The sequence below is a fragment of the Stegostoma tigrinum genome, chromosome 3 (genome assembly GCF_030684315.1).
Source record: "Stegostoma tigrinum isolate sSteTig4 chromosome 3, sSteTig4.hap1, whole genome shotgun sequence".
In the NCBI taxonomy this organism is placed as follows: domain Eukaryota; kingdom Metazoa; phylum Chordata; class Chondrichthyes; order Orectolobiformes; family Stegostomatidae; genus Stegostoma; species Stegostoma tigrinum.
In genome coordinates this window covers 112,865,058-112,885,310 of record NC_081356.1, presented here as the reverse complement: position 1 = coordinate 112,885,310, position 20,253 = coordinate 112,865,058, and the positions used below count along the sequence as shown (strand labels likewise).

The following is a 20,253-nucleotide window of genomic DNA, read 5'->3' as shown; positions in this document are numbered from 1 at the left end:
TCAACCAAGGGTAAGAATAAAGTGTGTTTTGCTTCAAGTCTGGTAGTCTGACAAACTGAATTGCATCTGGAACCCAATACTTTACATTTGCCTTTGAAAATAAGAGAGGTCTAGGCCATCTTTTAAAATATTTTGAAGAGGCTTGGTCAGGCTCATAACAAATGATAAACCAGAGCATTGCTAAGGTTGTAAAACTGACGGAAGGCAACCAAAAAAGTAATAAATAGGGAGGAAGAAACTCTGAAGGTAAACTCGCAAGTAACATCAAAATGGACAATAAGTATTTCTTGACATATATTAAAAAAAGACAGAAGTCACTTACACCCATTCAAAAATGACACCAGGGAAATAATAAGATGCTGGAGAAATAATAATGGGGAACCAGAAAATTAGAAGGGAGTTGAAAAGATGTCAAGCTATCATTTTATTATAAACAAATAATAAGAATGTAGCAGAAATACACTGCACAATAGGTTTAATACTAACTATTGAACACAAATCATTACTTTGTGCTGCCAGGTGATGTGACTGTACTGCCAAATACACAGCTCTAGTCGCACAATTGCAGAACAGAAGACATATGCATGGTTCTAAAATTGGAACAAACAAACTGGCAAAAATCCAGACAGAAACAAACTGAAGTTCATCATTTCCATCAAATTAAAAGAGGATAAAAAGAAAATATTGATTCAAACTTATTTAATGGCTTTCTGTCCTTTTGAATAAATGTTGAACTATAGACTGCTGCAACATCAACTATTACAACTGTTGATATTGTTGATTTTGGGGGCATCATGAGGACAGGCAAATTTCGTCAAGTTACTGTGCTGTCTTCAAAACATGGGAATAGACTGACTTCACAGGAAAAATTAGAATTCTACAGAATTCTTGACATATAAATACATAACCTTTAGCCATAATCCACAAAGGATCAAGGGCATTAAGTCTCAAAGTGACAGAGACAGTTGATTATACATGGCTTGAGGTTCAAGCCAGCCTCCATAAACTACAGCAGAGAATGTACCTGCCCTGTTGGATTAATTCTACATCACACTCTCGCTAACTAGCCAACTGAACTAAATGACTCAATTACAATTACTCAAGTTAAAACCAAGTGACAGTGTTTGTCATTGTTTATACAGTGAAGCACGTGTTGTGGTCATGAAAACATAGAAAATATGAGCAGCAGTAGGCCATTTGGTGCGTTTAGCTTGCTCTGCCATTTAAAATGGTCAAAGTCGATTATCCAACTCAGTACCCAGTTCACAATTTTTTACCCCATTTCCTTTGATCCCTTTAGCCTCAAGAACTATATCTAACTCCTTCTTGAAAAGGTTCAACAGTTTAGCCTCAAATGTTTTCTCTGGCAGAGAATTCTACAGGTTTACTGCTGTCTTGGTGAAGAAATGTCTCATCTTAGTCCTAAAAGGCCATTTTAAAAATTTTTTAGTTATTCAAAACAGTGCCAGAGCCTGGGGACACGAAGCATTTTACCGCATTTTCCCTTAAAAAGAAGTGATAATATCTCATCCAATCAATCAGACTACTCCATATCTTTAGACTGAGAATCCTCAGTCATCAGGAGTGCCGTTCCGTTTACCCTGGCTAGTGCTATTAGAATTTTATAGGTTTCAATGAAATTATCCCTTCATTCATTTAAACTCCAGTCTCTCTTTATAAGTCAGTCTTTCCATCCCAGGAATCAATGTGTTAAACGTCTGTTGCACTCCCTTCATAGCCAGAGCATGCTTCCTCGGATAAGGTGGCCAAATTTGCAATAGTCAATAACACCATATCCTCTGGATGTGAGTTTGCTCGCTGAGCTGGAAGGTTAGTTTTCAGACGTTTCGTCACCATTCTAGGTAACATCACCAGTGAGCCTCCGACGAAGCGCTGGTGTTATGTCCCGCTTTCTATTTATCTGGTTAAGTTTCCTTGGGTTGGTGATGTCACTTCCTGTTCTTTTGCTCAGGGGATGGTAGATTGGCTCCAAATCAATGTGTTTGTTGATGGAGTTCCGGTTGGAATGCCATGCTTCTAGGAATTCTCGTGCATGTCTCTGTTTGGCTTGTCCTAGGATGGATGTGTTGTCCCAATCAAAGTGGTGTTCTTCCTTATCTGTATGTAAGGATACTTACATACAGATAAGGAAGGACACCACTTTGATTGGGACAACACATCCATCCTAGGACAAGCCAAACAGAGACATGCACGAGAATTCCTAGAAGCATAGCATTCCAACCGGAACTCCATCAACAAACACATTGGCTCCAAATCAATATACCATCCCCTGAGAAAAAGAACAGGAAGTGACATCACCAGCCCAAGGAAACTTAACCAGATAAATAGAAAGCGGGACATAACACCAGCGCTTCGTCGGAGGCTCACTGGTGATGTTACCTAGAATGGTGACGAAACGTCTGAAAACTAACCTTCCAGCTCAGTGAGCAAACTCACATCCAGAACCTCAACCTGAGCTACAAATCTTCTCAAAACTTGCTACCATATCCTCTAGAGGGGATCTGGGGTCTTTGCAAATAGGTAAGATAAGAAAAGATGTAGGAGCAGATGGAGGCATTCAGTTCACCAAGTCTGCTCCACCATTCAGCGAGATCGTGGCTGATCCAATAATCTTCAATTCACTTTACTGTTTTGTTTTGAATAACCCCTGATTTCCTTACTGATTGAAAATCTGTCTATCTCAGCCTTGAATAGCAACTGCGCAGCTTCTAAACAACCAGAATGAAAAGTTGTTAATAACTGAACCATGCAATGTCAGTTGGAATACATAACTCAATCACAGTTATCAGATACACAGTGTGAAAGCATGAAAAGTAAAGAAAGAAGGGTCTGAGACAGAGCAATAATAGAAAAAGAGAAAGCTAATAAATGATATTTAATTGTTAAAATATGCTAACAGTAATTAAAATCAGAAGCAGTGAGACTCCATAATTGTACAAATCAATTTTCATTATCAGAGAGTTTGTTTATTTTGGAAGTATTTGAAACTTATCACACTTAAATTTTTTTTGCATTCCATTCGGACAGCACAATGGCTCAGTGGCTAGCATTGCTGCCTCACAGTGTCATGGACCCAGGGCTGATTCCAGCCTTGGCCACTGTCAGTGTGAAATTTGCATGTTCTCCCAGTGTCTGTGTCAGTTTCGTCCGGGTGCTACAGCATCCTCCCACAGTCCAAAGATGTGCAAGTTAGGTGGGTTGGCCCATAGAGTCTAGAGGGGGAAATGCAGGGATAAAGTAGGGGGTGGGTCTGAGTGGGATGCCTTTCGGAGGAACGGTGTGGACTTGATAGCGCAAATGACCTGCTTCCACACTGTAGGAATTCTTTGAAAATTTCAATGAAAATGGACAACCTCTAGCTGCTTTGGCATGTATTGTCTGCTTATATCATGCAAGTCGGGCAAACTCACACCATTCTTCGTACTTCAGTACCAGTCTTTCAGTGATAGAGCACAGAGTCTGAAGAAACTGAACAAATTGGCAGAAACTTTCAGATTTCTACAGTGAAATACTCAATTATAGTAAACTTTGATCTTATGTTTTCTTTTGAGCAAACTAAAACATTAACCAAAGTAACTGAGAGCCTCTGAAAGCACTGTTACAAAATGAATCAAATTTAAATTTAAAATTTAACCCCTCTACAGCCACAAGTTGTGAATAACCTAAATTATACCAATGGACACTGTGTGCTGCCTCTCCAGGAGCACCCAAGTGTGCACTTAACCACAGAAGAGCACGGGCAGTCTGACATGATGTACAACTGCCTACTGTTTGTACGTGTTCATGGCCATCTTGGCCAGGCCCAACAGACTGATGAGCAAGTCCCAGATCTGCACTTATTCCTCCATGTCAGAATCTACTTAACCTTCTCTTGCATGAAACTACTGCATGCAACACTCTCCATTCCAAATTTATAACAGGGAGGCCTGTCAAACACAGAACCTACCAGACGCCCCAGCTACCCTGAGTTGGTAAGAAGGAATGATAATGGGTACTGGAAGGCCGATGAGGGCAAGGAAGTGGGCGATATGAAGCAACAGCATGTACAGACAGCTCTTTCATGCAGCGTAGGATGACATGAGGATTTCTGAAAAAACCATTCAAATTATGGGACCAAGATTCCAAATCAAGAGAATTTTGGGACCCAATGAGATATTCTGTCTGACTGGGAAGCAGTATGGACATGAGTGTTTCATATAGCTGAGGTGCATTGTCATCTCAAGTGCAGCTGGGATAAAAAAAAGTCGCATTTTTAGGCTTTGGAGGAGGACACTGGGCTCCTGCCAATTTGTAAGCTTTTGGCCTGAAACATTGATATCTGCTGGTTAGAGATGGAAGGAAGTGTTCAATTTTTGCCATACTCTGTTCCAACTGAACGAGAAAAAGTAGTTTCAATTCCGATTTGTTTGAAGAACCCTGCTGTCTAACAGTCTATGATGTTTTTGACTCAAGCCTTGTTGTTGTTTCTAGTCAGGGCAGGCAGGAAGTAGGTTGGGAACTAATAATTCTGAGCAAATATAGACAACATAAAAAACACAGAGCAGTTCCTTCCCCTCTGAAATGTGATCTGAATTACAATGACTTTTTTAATGCTGCATATTTTGAAGTTCAAATTTAACGGGAGGAGATAGCATAATGGTGATATCACTGGACTAGGTAAGAGCTGCGGTTACTTAGGTTTAAATGCCACAATGGCAGTTGGCGGCAGCATATCTATCAATTGAATTGAGTTCACAAATGCTAAAACTTGGCTCAATGTTAGGTACCACGATAACAATGATCCATTACTTGGTCTGGCCTATGTGACTCCAAAATCGCAGCAATGTGGTTGACCTTTAACTGCCTTCTAAAATGGCCTTAAAGCCCCTCAGATCAGGGCAATTAGGGATGGGAAACAAATGCTGGCTTTGCCAGTGACACCTGCATCCCATGAAACGAATAAATGAAACAAAAAATTACCTGGCTAGATTAGCTGTGAAACAGGTTGTTGACAAAGCATGTTAGATTCCCTTCGTGAAGAAGAGGCAATCTTAGAACAAAAAGAATAAAATGGGTGAATAATGAATGAGAAAAGTTATGAACATATTGATGTGTCTAACATTTTAATTCACTTTTCAGCAAGTTTGCCATGTGGCAAACCAGATCATCTTAAAATTGTCAGTTGGAAACAGCAACACATGGCTGTCTTTTTTCAACATTATAAGGAATAGTTCTCTATTCCTATTATGGATTACTCTGATTACTAAACAAATTATTAAAGGTTAACTAATTCCTTTCGTCTACTAAAACCTTTTCATAATTTTACAGACCTCTATTAGGCCACACTTCGGCCTACTTTTTCTCAGGAAAATGAGAGGTCCATTCTTGCATGTGCTTCCAAATAAATTTTGTATCATCATTGTAAATCTTTCCTGCAACATCATCACTGTAATTTTCTCTTTGTATTTTTTATTAACAATACTACAATCAGAACTGCATATAGCACTCAAAACTTTTGATCCAGCATGATTTAATATGATGTGGAAGTGCTAGACTAGGGTGGACAAAGTCAAAAGTCACATGACATTAGGTTATAGCCCAACAGGTTTCTTCAGGTGTTAGTCACAGGAGTGGCATCAGGCACAAGTTATAAGCAAAAGATCAAAAGGCTATAGAACTGATGCAAATGTAGTGAACAAGCCTAAGATGACTGTTAAACCTTTAATCAATTAGAAAGGAGATGCAGGTTTCAAATCAATAAAATGCAAATCCCAGAATTTCTTTCAAGTCACTGTGCCAAGATAATTAAAGGTTTTAACAGTCTACCAGAGGTGACATGTCAGATCAGACAATACATTTTAGGTGTGAGGCTTTGTTTCGAATCTGCCTACGTTTTAACTTGGAGTCAAACTGGTTTTATTTCCAAAGTAGGAATTTATAAAATGCCACATTGTCCATAAATTGTGTGCTTTCTGAACAAAATAGAATGTATCTGCAATTACAAACATGCAAAGGCAAATTCACCCCACAGATTTATACGTGTGTGTTGTGCATGTGTGCATGCACACGAGGGCGGAGAGTGTGTGTGCACGCGCGGACACACACAGACTCTCTCTCTCACACACACAGAAACACAAACACAAATCTATGGGGTAAATCTGCCTTTGCAGATTTGTAATTGCAGATACATTCTATTTTGTTCGGCAATCACACAATTTATAGGCTGTCACAGTGGTATTTTGTAAATGCCTACTTTGGAAATAAAACCAGTTTCACTCCAAGTTAAAACACAGACAGATTCTAACAAGGCTTCACACCTAAAATGCATTTTCTGACCTGACATGTCACCTCTGGTGGACTGATAAAACATTCAGTTATCTCGGCACAGTGACTTGAAAGAAATTCTGGGATTTGCATTTTATTCATTTGAAACCTGCATCTCCTTTCTAACTGATTACAGATTTATCAGCCATCTTAGGCTTGTTCAATACATTTGCATCAGTTCTACGGCCCTTTGATCTTTTGTTTATCGATTCTATCCCTAATGCCATCTCTCTCACTAACACTTGAAGAAGGAGCAAGATTCCAAAAGCTCAAGATTTCAAATAAACCTGTTGGACTAACCTGGTGTTGTGTGATTTTTGACCTGATTCAGTGTGGGTTTAGCATAACATCTCAACTTCTGAATTGTGTCCTTCTGGAATCAAATTATGGGGCTAATTTTGCTATTTCATAGAATAGAATAGGATAGGTTAGGGTAGAGTGGAATAGAATACAAATTTATTGTCACATGTACTTTTCCCTGAAAAATATATTGAGAAGTTTCCCCACCATGGTGCCTACAAAGTCATACACAATAACCAAAATTAAGTAAAATTAAAACAAAAGTTCATTTCAGTCCAATTAACAGCTCCTAGGCTCAGGGAAAGCTGAAAAAAATCACAGTGGAATATCATGTGGATACAGCTAGGTCGAGAATATCATGCCAGAACACTTCAGCACAAGATTGCCATGTCAGACCACTGGAATTCTGGGCCAGGAGTGTACCCTGAAGAAGACAGTCATGCTGGGCCATGGCCACCATTCTCGGACAAGTCTGCCTGCCAGGCCACTGGAATTCCTGGAAGCAGAGGATGATGACCTCCACACAGAGACAAGACCTTCACGTCGGGAAGAGACCGCCAAAACTTGCTGAGACTGCCACTTCTCCTCTTTCAGGCACCTGTACCTAGCTGCAGACTTGGAGCCTCAGCCTAGCCTGAGAGTCCAGGCCAAAGGAGTCAGCCTAGGACCTGCTCCTCACTCGCTGGGAGACCCAGCCCTGGGATGAAATTATGTACAAATCACTCTGGCATTGCGGCCATTGTTGCTGCTGCAGTCCTCCTCCTTCTCCAGGCTCTCTCCAGGCTTAAAGGAAAAAGAAAAGAAGGAAAAGAGCTAAAGGAAAAAAATGAAGAAACAGAATGAGAGCAAACGGCAGTGGACGAGTCCCAGGCTCGGCCCATTTCCAGTGGATGAGCCCCAGACTCAGCCCACTTCCGCTGGTGGCATCTTGCACCTCTTGCCTTGCTAACATTTTGCACACCTTTAATGACTGAAGTATTTGTACTGTAAGATTTCACTTATCTTTATACCTCAGATAGACTCTACTTGTTCTGTAAGAAGTGCCCTCTCTATTCATACTAGTGTGCCTCACATTTATATGCTTTGAACTAATTATTTAGCCATTCTGCAATGTTATTAATGTTCTACGAAAATTCATTAGAAGCAGCGCTAGTACCCCCAATTTGGTATCAGTTGCAATTGCAAAAACTTGGCTTTTGATTCCAAACCCTAATTTACTTGTCGTTCAATGAGTCAATGATACTATTTAGCATGTAGCTACCTATATTCTCAAAGAAAATTCACACTGCAGAAACCGGCATACTTATGGTGATAGTTCACTACTTCAAAGTCATAAGGTACTTCACAGGATCACTATCAAATTTGACACCAAGAAGATAGCGATCAAAGAGGGTGATTTTCAAGGAACATTCTAAAGGAAGGAAAGAATTACAGAAAGAGCATTTTAGAGCAAGAAAAATTCAGAGTTTTTTGGAGCTAAGTGCAGGGCCACCAAAGATGAAAATCACTCAAAAGGCCAGATCTGGGCAGGGCAGCAAACACAAGAGTTGCAGGGCCTGTGCAAGTTTTGAAGGTAGAGTTGGACAAGTCAATAAAGGTAGTTCTGCTTTTGTTTGAGATGTGTAAGTCAACATATCAGATTATGCTTACTTCTAACACAACCTGTAACAAATCTGTAGACAACTTTTATTTTACTGTTCAAAAAAAAAATGGACTGCGGATGCTGGAAATCAGAAACAAAATCAGAAATTACTGGAAAAACGCAGCAGGTCTGGCAATATCTGTGGACAGAAAACAGAGTTAACATTTTGGGTCCAGGGTCTCTTCATCAGAACAGCTGTACGTTACTGTTAAAATTACGTAGCTCAAAGAGTCTCCAGATACAATCAAAACATCAAAGAATTAAATCTATACCAGCAAAGAAAAATGGATATGCAACTGCAAAATTTAACATTAGTGCCATAGGTTTAAGTCTAAATCTCATGACCACCCCCAGAACACATTCCATTCTGTTACTTACGGCACAAGTTTTAAGATACTTTTGCAGGTGCTGGTCTCTTCAAGTTCTGTAGGCAGAGTGCTGGCACGGGATTTTGGCCACATATATAGAGCACTCTCCCAACCAAATAAGACGAAAGACTGTGAATTCACTTTCGCAATCAAATCTTTTATGGCTTCTGAAAAGCCTTCTTTAATTCCATCCTCTGATATCAAAAAAGAAACAATATTACAAGTACTATAGAATTCAATATTCATATTTACAACTTGCATAGCAGTTCTATTAGCATAAACAAATATAAAGTAACATTTGCACCATACAAATGTCAAGCAATAACTAAGCTCAATGAAAGAGAATTTCACCATCGCCTCATGAGATTCAGTGACATTACCATTGCTAAGTCCTCCACTATTAACATCTCGGGACTTAGCATTGACCAAAAACTGAAGTGAATCAATATCAACACTGGCTACAAAAACAAGTCATCACTTGTAACTCATCTGTCTCCCTATACCTGTCCACCATCTTCAAAGCACAAGCCTGGAGTGTGAGGGAATACTCTCCATGCGTCTGAATCAGTGCAGCTCCAAACAACGCTCAAGAAGTTTGACACCATACAGGACAAAAAAAGCCCTGTTTGATTGGCAATCTATCCATCACCTCCAACTTCACTACCTTCATTGATGATGTACATTGGCCAGATTGTGTACCATCTATAAGACGCACTGCTTGACAGGACCTTCCAATATTGTGACCTTAACAACCCAGAAGAAAAAGGGCAGCAGATGCATGGGAACACCACCATCTCCAAGTACACTTCCAAGCTACACACTATTCTAACTTGGAACTATATAATTGTTCTTTCACTCTGGCAGTATCAGAATAGCAGTGTCACAGCACTGAGGGCAACCTTACACCTCAAAGGCTTATGCGGTTGAAGACAGCTGCTCTTTATCATCTCCGCAGCAATTAAGAATGGACAATAAATGATCAAACTGCTGGTCACAGACATTAATGGACGAGAAATTTAAAAAATTGTCAACAACTGCCTTTAAAGCAGTAAAATATCCCCAGATTCATCATAGGAGCATTATCAAACAACTATAGGAGATAGTACACCAGACTTGCAAATGCCTTTCAGAGAGCTAGGTTTTAAGAGATGCTCAGGTACATAGTTCCTTGAAAATGGCATCACAGGAAGACAGGGCAGTGGAAAAAGTGTTTGGCATGCTTGCCTTCATTCATCTCGACACTGGCGACTGGAATTGGGACACCATGTTGCTGCTCCAAAGGACGTTAGTGAGACCACTTTTGGAGTACTGCATACAGTTCATAGATCATAGAATCCTTACAGTGTGGAAACAGGCCCTTCAGCCCAACAAGTCCACACCAACCCTCAAAGTATCCCACCCATGCCTATACACTGGTAACCCACTTAATCTACACATCCTGAACATGACAGGCAATTTAGCGTGGCCAATCCACCTAGCCTGCACATCTTTGGATTGTGGGAAGAAACTGGAGCACCTGGAAGAAACACAGGCAGATACAGGGGAGAACTTGCAAACTCCGCACAGTCGCCTGAGGGTGGAATTCAACCCAGGTCCTTAATGCTGGGAGGCAGCAGTGCTAACCACTGAGCCACCATGCCGCTGTTTTGCCCTGCTAATAGGAAAGATGTTCTTAAGTTGGAAGCGGTGTAGAAAAGATTTACAAGGATTTTACCAGGACTGGAGGGTGTTATGACCAGTAAACACCCATAAATCATCCGGCCTGAAATTTGTTTGCTGTGGTAGGAGAAAGGAGCTGGGTATTCCATCATTGCTAACTTACTCCATTACATGCCCTTCCTGCCACCTGCACTGCTACCACAAGGGAGAAGAAATGTCCTCACAACCATTGTATCAGGTTGATAATCTTTCATCAGAACAGAAGGTAAGTTATTTATTTAAACTAATGGAAATGTGAAAGGATAGGAAGAGCAAAAGTGTGATTTGTAATAGTTAATTGCTCATCGTCTCCACTCTAACATAAGATTATTTGATGCAAAAAGAGTATGTGTTACATATAGTTAAGGTTCTGTCCAGGTATGAATGGGTGTGTAATAAACTTCTAAACAGAGCAGGAAAAGACCAAGACAGGTCATGGACAAAAAGGTCAGAGTTAGACCAAGATGAAGAACTGAAATGACAAGTGACAGGAATTACAAAGTCATGCTTGTGAATGGAACAGAGGCGTTCCACAAAGTAATCACTTAGACTACATTTGGTCTTTCCCATACAGTGATGACAACTCACTAAATTGAAAATTGTACAGGTAAATCACTGTTACGCTAGGAAGGAGTGATTGTGGTCTTGGATGGCAAGATAGGATGTGAATAAGCAGTTACTGTATATTGTTATTGTGCAGAAGGGTCCTGGAGGGAAGGGAGGGTGTGGTCAAGTGGTTAAGTAGTGGATCAGTAGTGGATCAAGCTATCATCGAGTCAATTCTCTTTTTAGAAAGCAAATTGGCAAAGGCAGAAGAGATGGGCTTAGCAATGTCATCATTCCTTGGTATCAACTGTGGAAGTTGCACCTCTTACTCATGGTGCACCAGACTGCTGCTGCAGTTACCTGCAAACCATTTAGGCAGAGTATAAGGGATTTGCATTTGTATTCAGTGGTAGATTTCTTTACTTGGGCAAAAATATTTTAAGTCCCAACATCTGTCAAGTATGTGGTCAGACATGCATCTCTAGGATCTGGCTCATCAGTCACAGAATGATCTATAGAACCCGTGACCAGTGACACGGAATTTCCTAAGTAGACAGTCATCTCCATTAGCAAGAGTTAACTGATGAATATGCATAGTAGGGAAGCAAATTGTTATGATGGAAACTTATGTTGATCCCGGGAACAGTAGGAAACTGCTGTAAATCCATTTAGATAATGTTAATGTGCGGAGAAAACTAATGATATAAATGGGCCTTCTACATTTGAATATAACTTGATATTAAAAATAAATAATTTAGATAAATCATTTTGTGTCAGTACGGTATACAATGTTATGCGTAAACAAATGTCTTTGTACTTAAGTCTAGATTTACCAAATCCAAACTCCTGTGGAAGTCTCTTTTCATCCACTTAAAATCACTGTACTGCACACAGCAGTCAAGATTAAAAAAAAGATTCCCTTCCAAACTGCAACCAGGCTGCCATCTCCAGAGGTGCCAAATTGATGTGCTGTGTGCTTCCAGTATTTTCAGCTATAAGGGGTTTGTAGATGATACTAGCAGCAATCTAAGTAGAAATATTAAACAGGAAGGGCTTGGTGGATCAAATAGGTATTTCTTGTCCTTTCCTCTTTGGTTGTTCTATTAAACCAAGTACCTGCTTAATTTCTAACCTTTCATAATCTGCGTTTACTGGAATTGGTCAGAATCTCAACAATTGCAAGAACATGATTACAAACAACAAAGGAAACTGACAGCTAGAAATATTTTCATCGTACTATTTTTGAGCAAAGAAATAGCTAGACTGTCATGAAAGAGGAACATAAACACTGGTGACAACTGAGATTGCTCAAAAGGGTAACTTTTAAAAGAAATATCAGTGATGCAAAATAGTTAGCGCAAAGAAACTGAAATTCTCCAGAACAGCTTCCAATCTGAATTAAAAATAAGAAACGTCTTCAGAATTAGAGCACATTTAAGTTAACATCACTAAAGAGAAGCTAAAAATTCTTAGTTGATGGTGCAAAACAATCTGCTTTAGAAAAAAACATTAAATTAAAATTTTCAAAGTAGATCTAATAAGTAACATATTCACCATCAGTTTTGTTCAGGATTCCATCCAAATAAAGCCCTCCTCTTATTCGAAACAGCAGATCATTAGTATCAAGTGGCACCTGAAATAAATTGTTCGAAACAAAGTCATGCATTTGTCAAAATATGCCTTAAGAATTTTTGTGCATTTTGCACAGTCCTTATTGGTCATCACTATTCCTGACTCTGCTTTTTTTGCAGCTGCACATTCTTCTACAGGATGAAGTTTCATATACTCCAGCAACTCACTTATTTCTAACCATCACTAGCGCAGTGAGAAAATTTTGCTTTGTCTTAACAGTTCATTGGAAAAGAATATAAATGCACTATTTTTCAGCAAGATATTTTTCAAAGTGTCTTTCAACTCCATACAGAGATCAACCATCTTGACTAGACAGTTTACCTTATTTATTTTTGAGAATTAAAGTTGAAAGGAAAGGTCTTGTGTAGTTCTAGGTATGTTCGGAATGGTAGAATTAATGTGGGGAAAAAATGCAACCCAAGCCAAAATTTGTGACTAGATACATTATTATACAGTGTAAAATGTTGCAGCAAGTCAGCATTATACAGTCATAGACATTTCCAACTTGGAAACAGACCTTTCAATCCGACTCATCCGTGTTGACCAGATATCCGAAATTAATCTAGTCCCATATACCAGCATTTGTCTCATATTACCCTAAATCCTTCTTATTCATGTACCAATACAGATGCCTTTTAAATGTTGTAATCATACCAGCCTTCATCACTTCCTCTGGCAGATCATTCTATACATGCACCACCCTCTGTGTGAAAAAATTGCCCCTTAGGTCCCTTTTAAACTTTCCCCTTCTCACCTTAAACCTATGCTATCTAGTCTTGGATTCCCCTAAGCCGGAGAAAAGACCTTGGCTATTCAACCCTATTTGTGCCCAACATGATTTTATGAACTTCTATAGGATCACCCCTCAGCCTCTGATGGTTCAGAGGAAATACTCACAGCTTATGCAGCCTCTTTCTATAGTTCAAAACCTCTAATCCTGACAACATCCTTGTAAATCTTTTCTGAATCCTTTCAAGTTCAACAACTTCTTTCTTATAGCAGGGAGACAAGAACTGAACGTAGTATTCCAAAAATGGCTTAACCAAGCTCTTATAATGGCCACAATGTGACTTCCCTCCCCCTATATTCAAAGTACTAACCAATAAAGGCAATGCCTTCTTCACCACCCTGTCTTCCTGCAACTCCACTTTCAAGCAACTATGAACCTGCCCTCGAAGTCTCCATCAGTTCTGAGGAAGAGTCACCAGCCCCGAAATGTTAATTCTGTTTCTTGCTTCACAGATGTGCTAGACCTGCTCGGCTTTTCCAGCAACTTTGTTTTTGTTCTCAAGGTCTTCTTGGTAGGCAACTCTCCCAGGACCTTACCATTGTGTATAAGTCCTGCTTTAATTGGCCGACCAAAATGCAGCATCTCACATTTATCCAAATTAAACTCCATCTGCCACTCCTCAGCCCACTGGATCAAGGTCCCACAATACTTGGAGGGACCTTTTTCGCTGTCCACTACGCCAATTTTGGTGTCATTTGCAAACTTACTAACCATATCTCCTATATTACATCCAAATCATTGACGTAAATTACAAAGAGCAGTGGACCCAACACCTATCCTCATGGCAAACCACTGGTCACAGGTCTCCAATCCAAACAGAAACCCACCCACTTTGAGCCAGCTGTAGAACACAGAACTGTACCACACAGGAATGGGCCCTTCAACCCACAATACTGTGCCTGACATGATGCCAAATTAAACTAACCCCTTCTGTTTGCCCTTGGTCCATAGCTGTGCATATTCACATGCTTATCTCAAAGTCTCTTAAACATCCCCATCGCCATCTGTTTCCACCATCACTCTTGGCAGTCCATTCCAGACTCCTACTACACTCTGTGAAATAAAAACTTGCCCCTCACATCTCCTTTGAACTTTCTCCCTCTCACTTTAAATGCACCGTAAGTGAGACATTTCATTCTAAGCTATTTCATTCTGATCATCAACCCTATCTATGCATCGCACAACTTTATAATAGACTTCTATCAAGTCTCCCCTCAGCCTCTGCCACTTCAGAGAAAACAACCTGAGTTTTTCTAGCCTCTCCTTATAGTTCATACCATCAAATCCAGGCAGCATCCTGCTAAAACCTCTTCTACACCCTCTTCAAAGCTTCCACATCCTTCTTGTAATGTGGCAGCCAGAACTGACCCCTGTACTCTAAAGTGTGGCCTTGCCAAAGTCTTATAAAACTGCAGAATGACATCTTCACTCCTGTACCCTGACCAATGAAGGCAAGCATGCCATATGCCTTCTTCAGATCCCCCTGTACATCAATGCTGTTCAGGTTCTAGCCATTAACTGCATACCTTTGCTTCACATTTGATCTCTAAAAGTGCAGCACCTCACACTTACTTGAATTAAACTCCATCTGCCATTTCTCTGCCATATCTGCAACTGACCTAAATTCCACTGTATCTCTAGACACCATGAAATCTCATGTTTTCAGATTTAACATGAACAAGAAAACCTCCTGCTGATTGCCATGCATGGTCCTCCCTTGTCTGATAAATCAGTACTTCTCCATACGAACAACACCTCAGGCACTGAGGATGTAAAGGCACAAAGTGCACTTTGGCTGGAGGTTTTAATGTCAATCACCAAGGGTGGCTCAGCAGCAACACTGCTGATCGAGTTTGTCAGGTCCTAAAGGACATAAATGCTATGTTGTGCCTGGGGCAGATGTTGAAGGAACCAACAGGATAGAAAAATATACTTGACCTGATCCTTGCCAATCTTCTCGCTGCAACTGTCCTTGACAGTATTGGGAAGAGTGACCACTGCACAGTTTTGTAAAGATGAAGTCCTTCCTTCACATTGAGAGTATCCTCCATCATGTTGCTGAATAGGACTCTGAACAGATCTAGCCACAGAAAACTGGACATCCTTGACTCACTGCGAGCCATTAACAGCATAACCACACTCCAACATAATCTGTAACTTACTGTCATGGCCTGGAATAGAACTGATTCATTCTTTACCATCAAGCCAGAGGATTAGCCCTGGTTCAACGGACAGTGCACATAGGCATGCCAGGAGCAGGACTGGGCATACCTTAAAATGAGCTTATATTTAGCTTTTATTAATAGAGGGATTGAGTTCCGGAACCAAGAGGTTATGGTGAAGCCGTACAAAACTCTGGTGCGGCCACACTTGGAGTATTGTGTACAGTTCTGGTCACCGCATTATAAGAAGGATGTGCAAGCTTTGGAAAGGGTGCAGAGGAGATTTACTAGGATGTTGCCTGGTGTGGAGGGAAGGTCTTACGAGGAAAGGCTGACGGACTTGAGGCTGTTTTCATTAGAGAGAAGAAGGTTAAGAGGTGACTTAATTGAAACATATAAAATAATCAGAGGGTTAGATAGGGTGGATAGTGAGAGCCTTCTTCCTGGGATGGTGATGCCAGCACGAGGGGGCATAGCTTTAAATTGAGGGGTGAAAGATATAGGACAGATTTCAGAGGTAGTTTCTTTACTCAGGGTAGTAAGGGAATGGAACCCTTTGCCTGCAACGGTAGTAGATTCGCCAACTTTAGGTACATTTAAGTCGTCATTGGATAAGCATATGGACGTACATGGAATAGTGTAGGTTAGATGGGCTTGAGATCGGTATGACAGGTCGGCACAACATCAAGGGCCGAAGGGCCTGTACTGTGCTGTAATGTTCTATGTTCTATATGTTCTATGAGGCGTCAACCCAGTGAAGCTACCCAAAAGGACTAAATGTGTCCCAAACAGCATAAGCAGCAAGTGACAGACTCAGCTAGGTGATCCCACAACAAACAAATGAGATCTAAGCTCTGCAGTCCTGCCACATTCTGCTGTCCATGGTGGTGGACAATTAAACAACTCACTACAGGCAGAGGCTCCACGATAGCCAGGCAATGACCAATGACAATCTAACCGTCTCTTTACATTAAATATGTTACCATCACTGAAAAACCCACGAATTCTTGTTGGTTACCATTGATCAGAAATGCACTGGACTCACTACATAAACATAATGGCCACAAGAGCAGGTCAGAGGCCAGGAATACTGCAGCAAGTGACTCATCGCATTATTCCCCAAAACTTGTCCTCCAACTACAAGGCACAAATCAGGAGAGTGATGGAATACTCCCCACCTGTCTGGATGGGTACGGCTCCAACAACAGTAAGAAGCTTGACACCATCCACGACAAAGTAGCCCACTTGATTTGCAGCACATACACAAGTATCCACTCCGTCCACCACCATCACTCAGCAGCAGCAATGAGTACAATCTAAAAAATACAACGCAAAAATTCACCAAGGATCTTTAGACAGCAGCTTCTAAATCCACCATCACTATTATCTAGAAGGTAGCAGATACATGGGAACACCCCACCTGTTCCAAGTTTCCCTCGGAGCCCCTCATCATCCTGATTGGGAAATATATTGCCAATACTTCACAGTTGCTAGGTTAGACTCCTGGAACTCCCTCCCCAAAGGTATTATGGGTTCTACAGCATACGGACTACAGAGGTTTAAGAAGGAAGCTCATTACCACCTTCTCAAAAGCAACTAGGGACCAACAATAAATACTGGCTAGCCAGTCAGAAATTCACACACTTCATGAGAGGATAACAAAAACTCCCTATCCTCCATGCCCGAAGACATCAACATATAAATGCAAATAAAAAGGCTGAAGCAGTTGCAGCAATCTTCATTTAGTGGTGCCAAGGAGATGATCCACTTCAGCCTCCTCCAGAGGTTCCCGGCATCACAAATACCAGTCTTCAGTCAATTTGATTGACACCATGTTAAATAAAGTAGCATTTTGAGGGGCTTGATACTGCAAACGTTATGGGCCTTGATAACATTCCAGCAATCATACTGAAGGGTGCTCCAGAACTTGCCATTTTCCTAGCCAAGTTCTTCCAGTACAGTTACAACACTGGTGTCTACCCAACAACGTGGAAAATTGCCCAGACGACTGCAAAGCCTATGGGTTCCCAAAAATATTCTGGCATTAGAACTAAGACATGTTCCAGAATTTGTCATTCCTCTATCCAAGATCTTCCAGTACAGTTACAATTCTGGCACTTACCTGTCAATGCAGAAAACTGACCAGGATGCCCTGGACAAAAAATGCAGGACAAATCCAACCCAGACAATTACCATCCCATCAGTCTACTCTCGATCATCAGTAAAGTGATGGAAGCTGTCATCAATAGCACTATAATGCAGGACCTGCTCAGCAACAATCCGCTCACTGACACCCAGTTTGGGTTCCACCAAGGCTACTCAGCTCCTGACCTAACTACAGCCTTGATTCAAACATGGACAAAAGAGCCCAATTCCTGAGCTAAGGTGAGAGTGACAGCCCTTGATATCAAGGCTGCATTCAACTGAGTGTGGCATCAAAGAGTCCAACCAAAATTCAAATCAATGATTATCAGGGGCTAACTCTTCGCTGGCACATTGGAAGATAGTTGTGGCAACTGTAGATCAGTTAGCTCAAGGACATCTCTGCAGGAGTTGCTTAGGGTAGCGTCCTCAGCCCAACCATCTTCAGCTGCTTCAGTGACCTTCCCTCCATTATAAGGTCAGAAATGTGGATACTCTCCAATGATTGCACAATGTTCAAATGCACTAAATCTTGGACAATAACCAGTCTTCAGTTGACAAGTGGCAAGTGGCTAGAAGTGTGTGTCAGGGGCTAGTAATACTACTGTGAATACCTCACTTCCTGAATCCCCAAAGCTTGTACACTGTCTAATTGGCACAAGTCAGGTGTGGGACTGAATACTCCCTACTTGCCTGGATGGATGCAGCTCCAACAAGACTCAAGGAGCTTGACAGGCATCACGTCTACAAGAATCCACTCCCTCCACCACGAATGCTCAGTAGCAGCAATGCATACTATGCACAAGATGCACTGCAGAAAATTAGACAGCACCATTCAAACCCACAACCACTACCATCTAAAAGGACAAGGTCAGCAGGTACATGGGAATATGACCATCTTTAAGTTCCCCTTCAGGCTACACACCTGACTTGGAAATATATTTGTGTTCCTTCACCATCACTGAGTCAAAATTCTAGAATTCCAAGTCAAAGGGCATTGCAGGGCCATGGAATTCAGCAGTTCAAGAAGGGAGTTCACTATCACCTTCTCTAGGGCAATTACAGACAGGAAATCAATGCTGACCAGCTAGTGATGACTATGTCTCATGAGCAAATTTTTAAAAAGAGTATCCAGTATCATGCTTTCCATTCAAGATGAGGACACTGTCTGGGGCATCAGGCTGTCCATTCACAATGAGGACACTGACGGGAGCATCAGTGTCTCTACTCATAAGCATCAAGCTCCCTACTTTCACACAGGCATTAGGCTCCCCATTTCTAAAGTGTCGCAGGCATCAAGCTCCCCATTTCCACACCAACCTGGGCATCAGGCTCTCTACCTCCATGCTGTCCTGAGCAGCAGGCTCCTAATTTATGAAGAGGACTCTGTGCTGGGGATTAGGATACCTATTTAAAAAGGGACAATGTCCCGGGCATTAGGATATCCATTTACAAACAGGACACTAGCTTGGGCATTCGGGTCTCTTTTACAAAACAGCATCCCCAGGATCAGGCTATTTACATACTATCCTGGGCATCAGGCTATCTATTTATGAAGAGGTTAGAATCCTGGGCATTAGATTCTCTGTTTATGAGGAGGTCAGTGAGTCATGGGCATTAGACTTCTTTTTTTAAGTACACAGCATTGTGGGCATTAGGCTCACTATTCCACAGTGTCCTGGGCATCAAGCTCCCCATTTGCACACTGTCCTGGGCATCAAGCTCCCCACTTGCATACTGCCTTGGGGGCCAAACTCCCCATTTGCACACTGTCTCGGGCATCATGCTCCCTATTTGCATACTGCCTTGGGCATCATGCTCCCCATTTTCACGCTGTCCTGGGCATCTAGCTCTCAATTCACACCCTGTCCTGAGCACAGGCTCCCTATTTACGAAGAGGGCACTGTCGTGGGTATTAGGTTCTCTCTTTACAAAGGAGGCACTTTCCTGGCCATTAGGATCTGTATTCACAGAAAGGACATGGCCCTGGGCATTAAACTCTCTGTGAACAGGCCACAGTCCTGGGCATAAGGATCTCCATTTACGAGGAGAGCAGTGTGCTGGGCATCAGGCCTTCTATTTACAAGGAGGGAATATCCTGAGCATTTGGATCTCTATTTACGCTGGGGACAGGGCCTGGACATTATGATTTCTATTTAAGGTGGGGACTTGGCCTGAGTATTCGTGCGACAAGTGGTCAGCGGCCTGGTAAAGCACCGTCACCTGACACTGCAGGACACGAATACAACTTGAACCCCGTGCGAAGATTCGGGGCCCGGAATGGAGACGTAGATTTCAACGTCAGGCAACGGGAGAAACAAAACGTCCCCGGCCCGGCTCTCAGATCTTACGAGTGCTGGAGCTCACCATGCTTTCCGTCCAAAAGGATCGTCCATCAACCGTCCCTCCCACCTGGAGCTGCCACGTCACTTAACGACCCGCGCCGTTACTAGGGAAACCAGACACCCGCCGCCATCTTTGTGCGGGGCGATTTGGAGACGAGGCCTGACTGTAAACCAAACCATTATTTCGGAGTGATAATGGGAACTGCAGATGCTGGAGAATCCAAGATAATAAAATGTGAGGCTGGATGAACACAGCAGGCCAAGCAGCATCTCAGGAGCACAAAAGCTGACGTTTCGGGCCTAG

At 41.6% G+C, this 20,253-nt stretch overlaps 1 protein-coding gene across 1 annotated transcript in view; it reads right to left on the bottom strand.

Moving 5' to 3' along the window:
- Nucleotides 1–20,085, bottom strand: part of LOC125450831 (ufm1-specific protease 2-like) — a 79,363-nt gene extending 59,278 nt beyond the window's left edge. The window contains exons 1-3 of the mRNA XM_059644835.1: nt 19,972–20,085; nt 12,433–12,511; nt 8,645–8,828 (exon numbers count right to left, since the gene is read on the bottom strand). Coding sequence (XP_059500818.1) covers nt 8,645–8,828; nt 12,433–12,511; nt 19,972–19,974 — 266 coding nt within the window. The 5' untranslated portion in view covers nt 19,975–20,085. The remainder of the gene's footprint in view (nt 1–8,644; nt 8,829–12,432; nt 12,512–19,971) is intronic.
- Between the last annotated feature and the right edge of the window lie 168 nt (nt 20,086–20,253).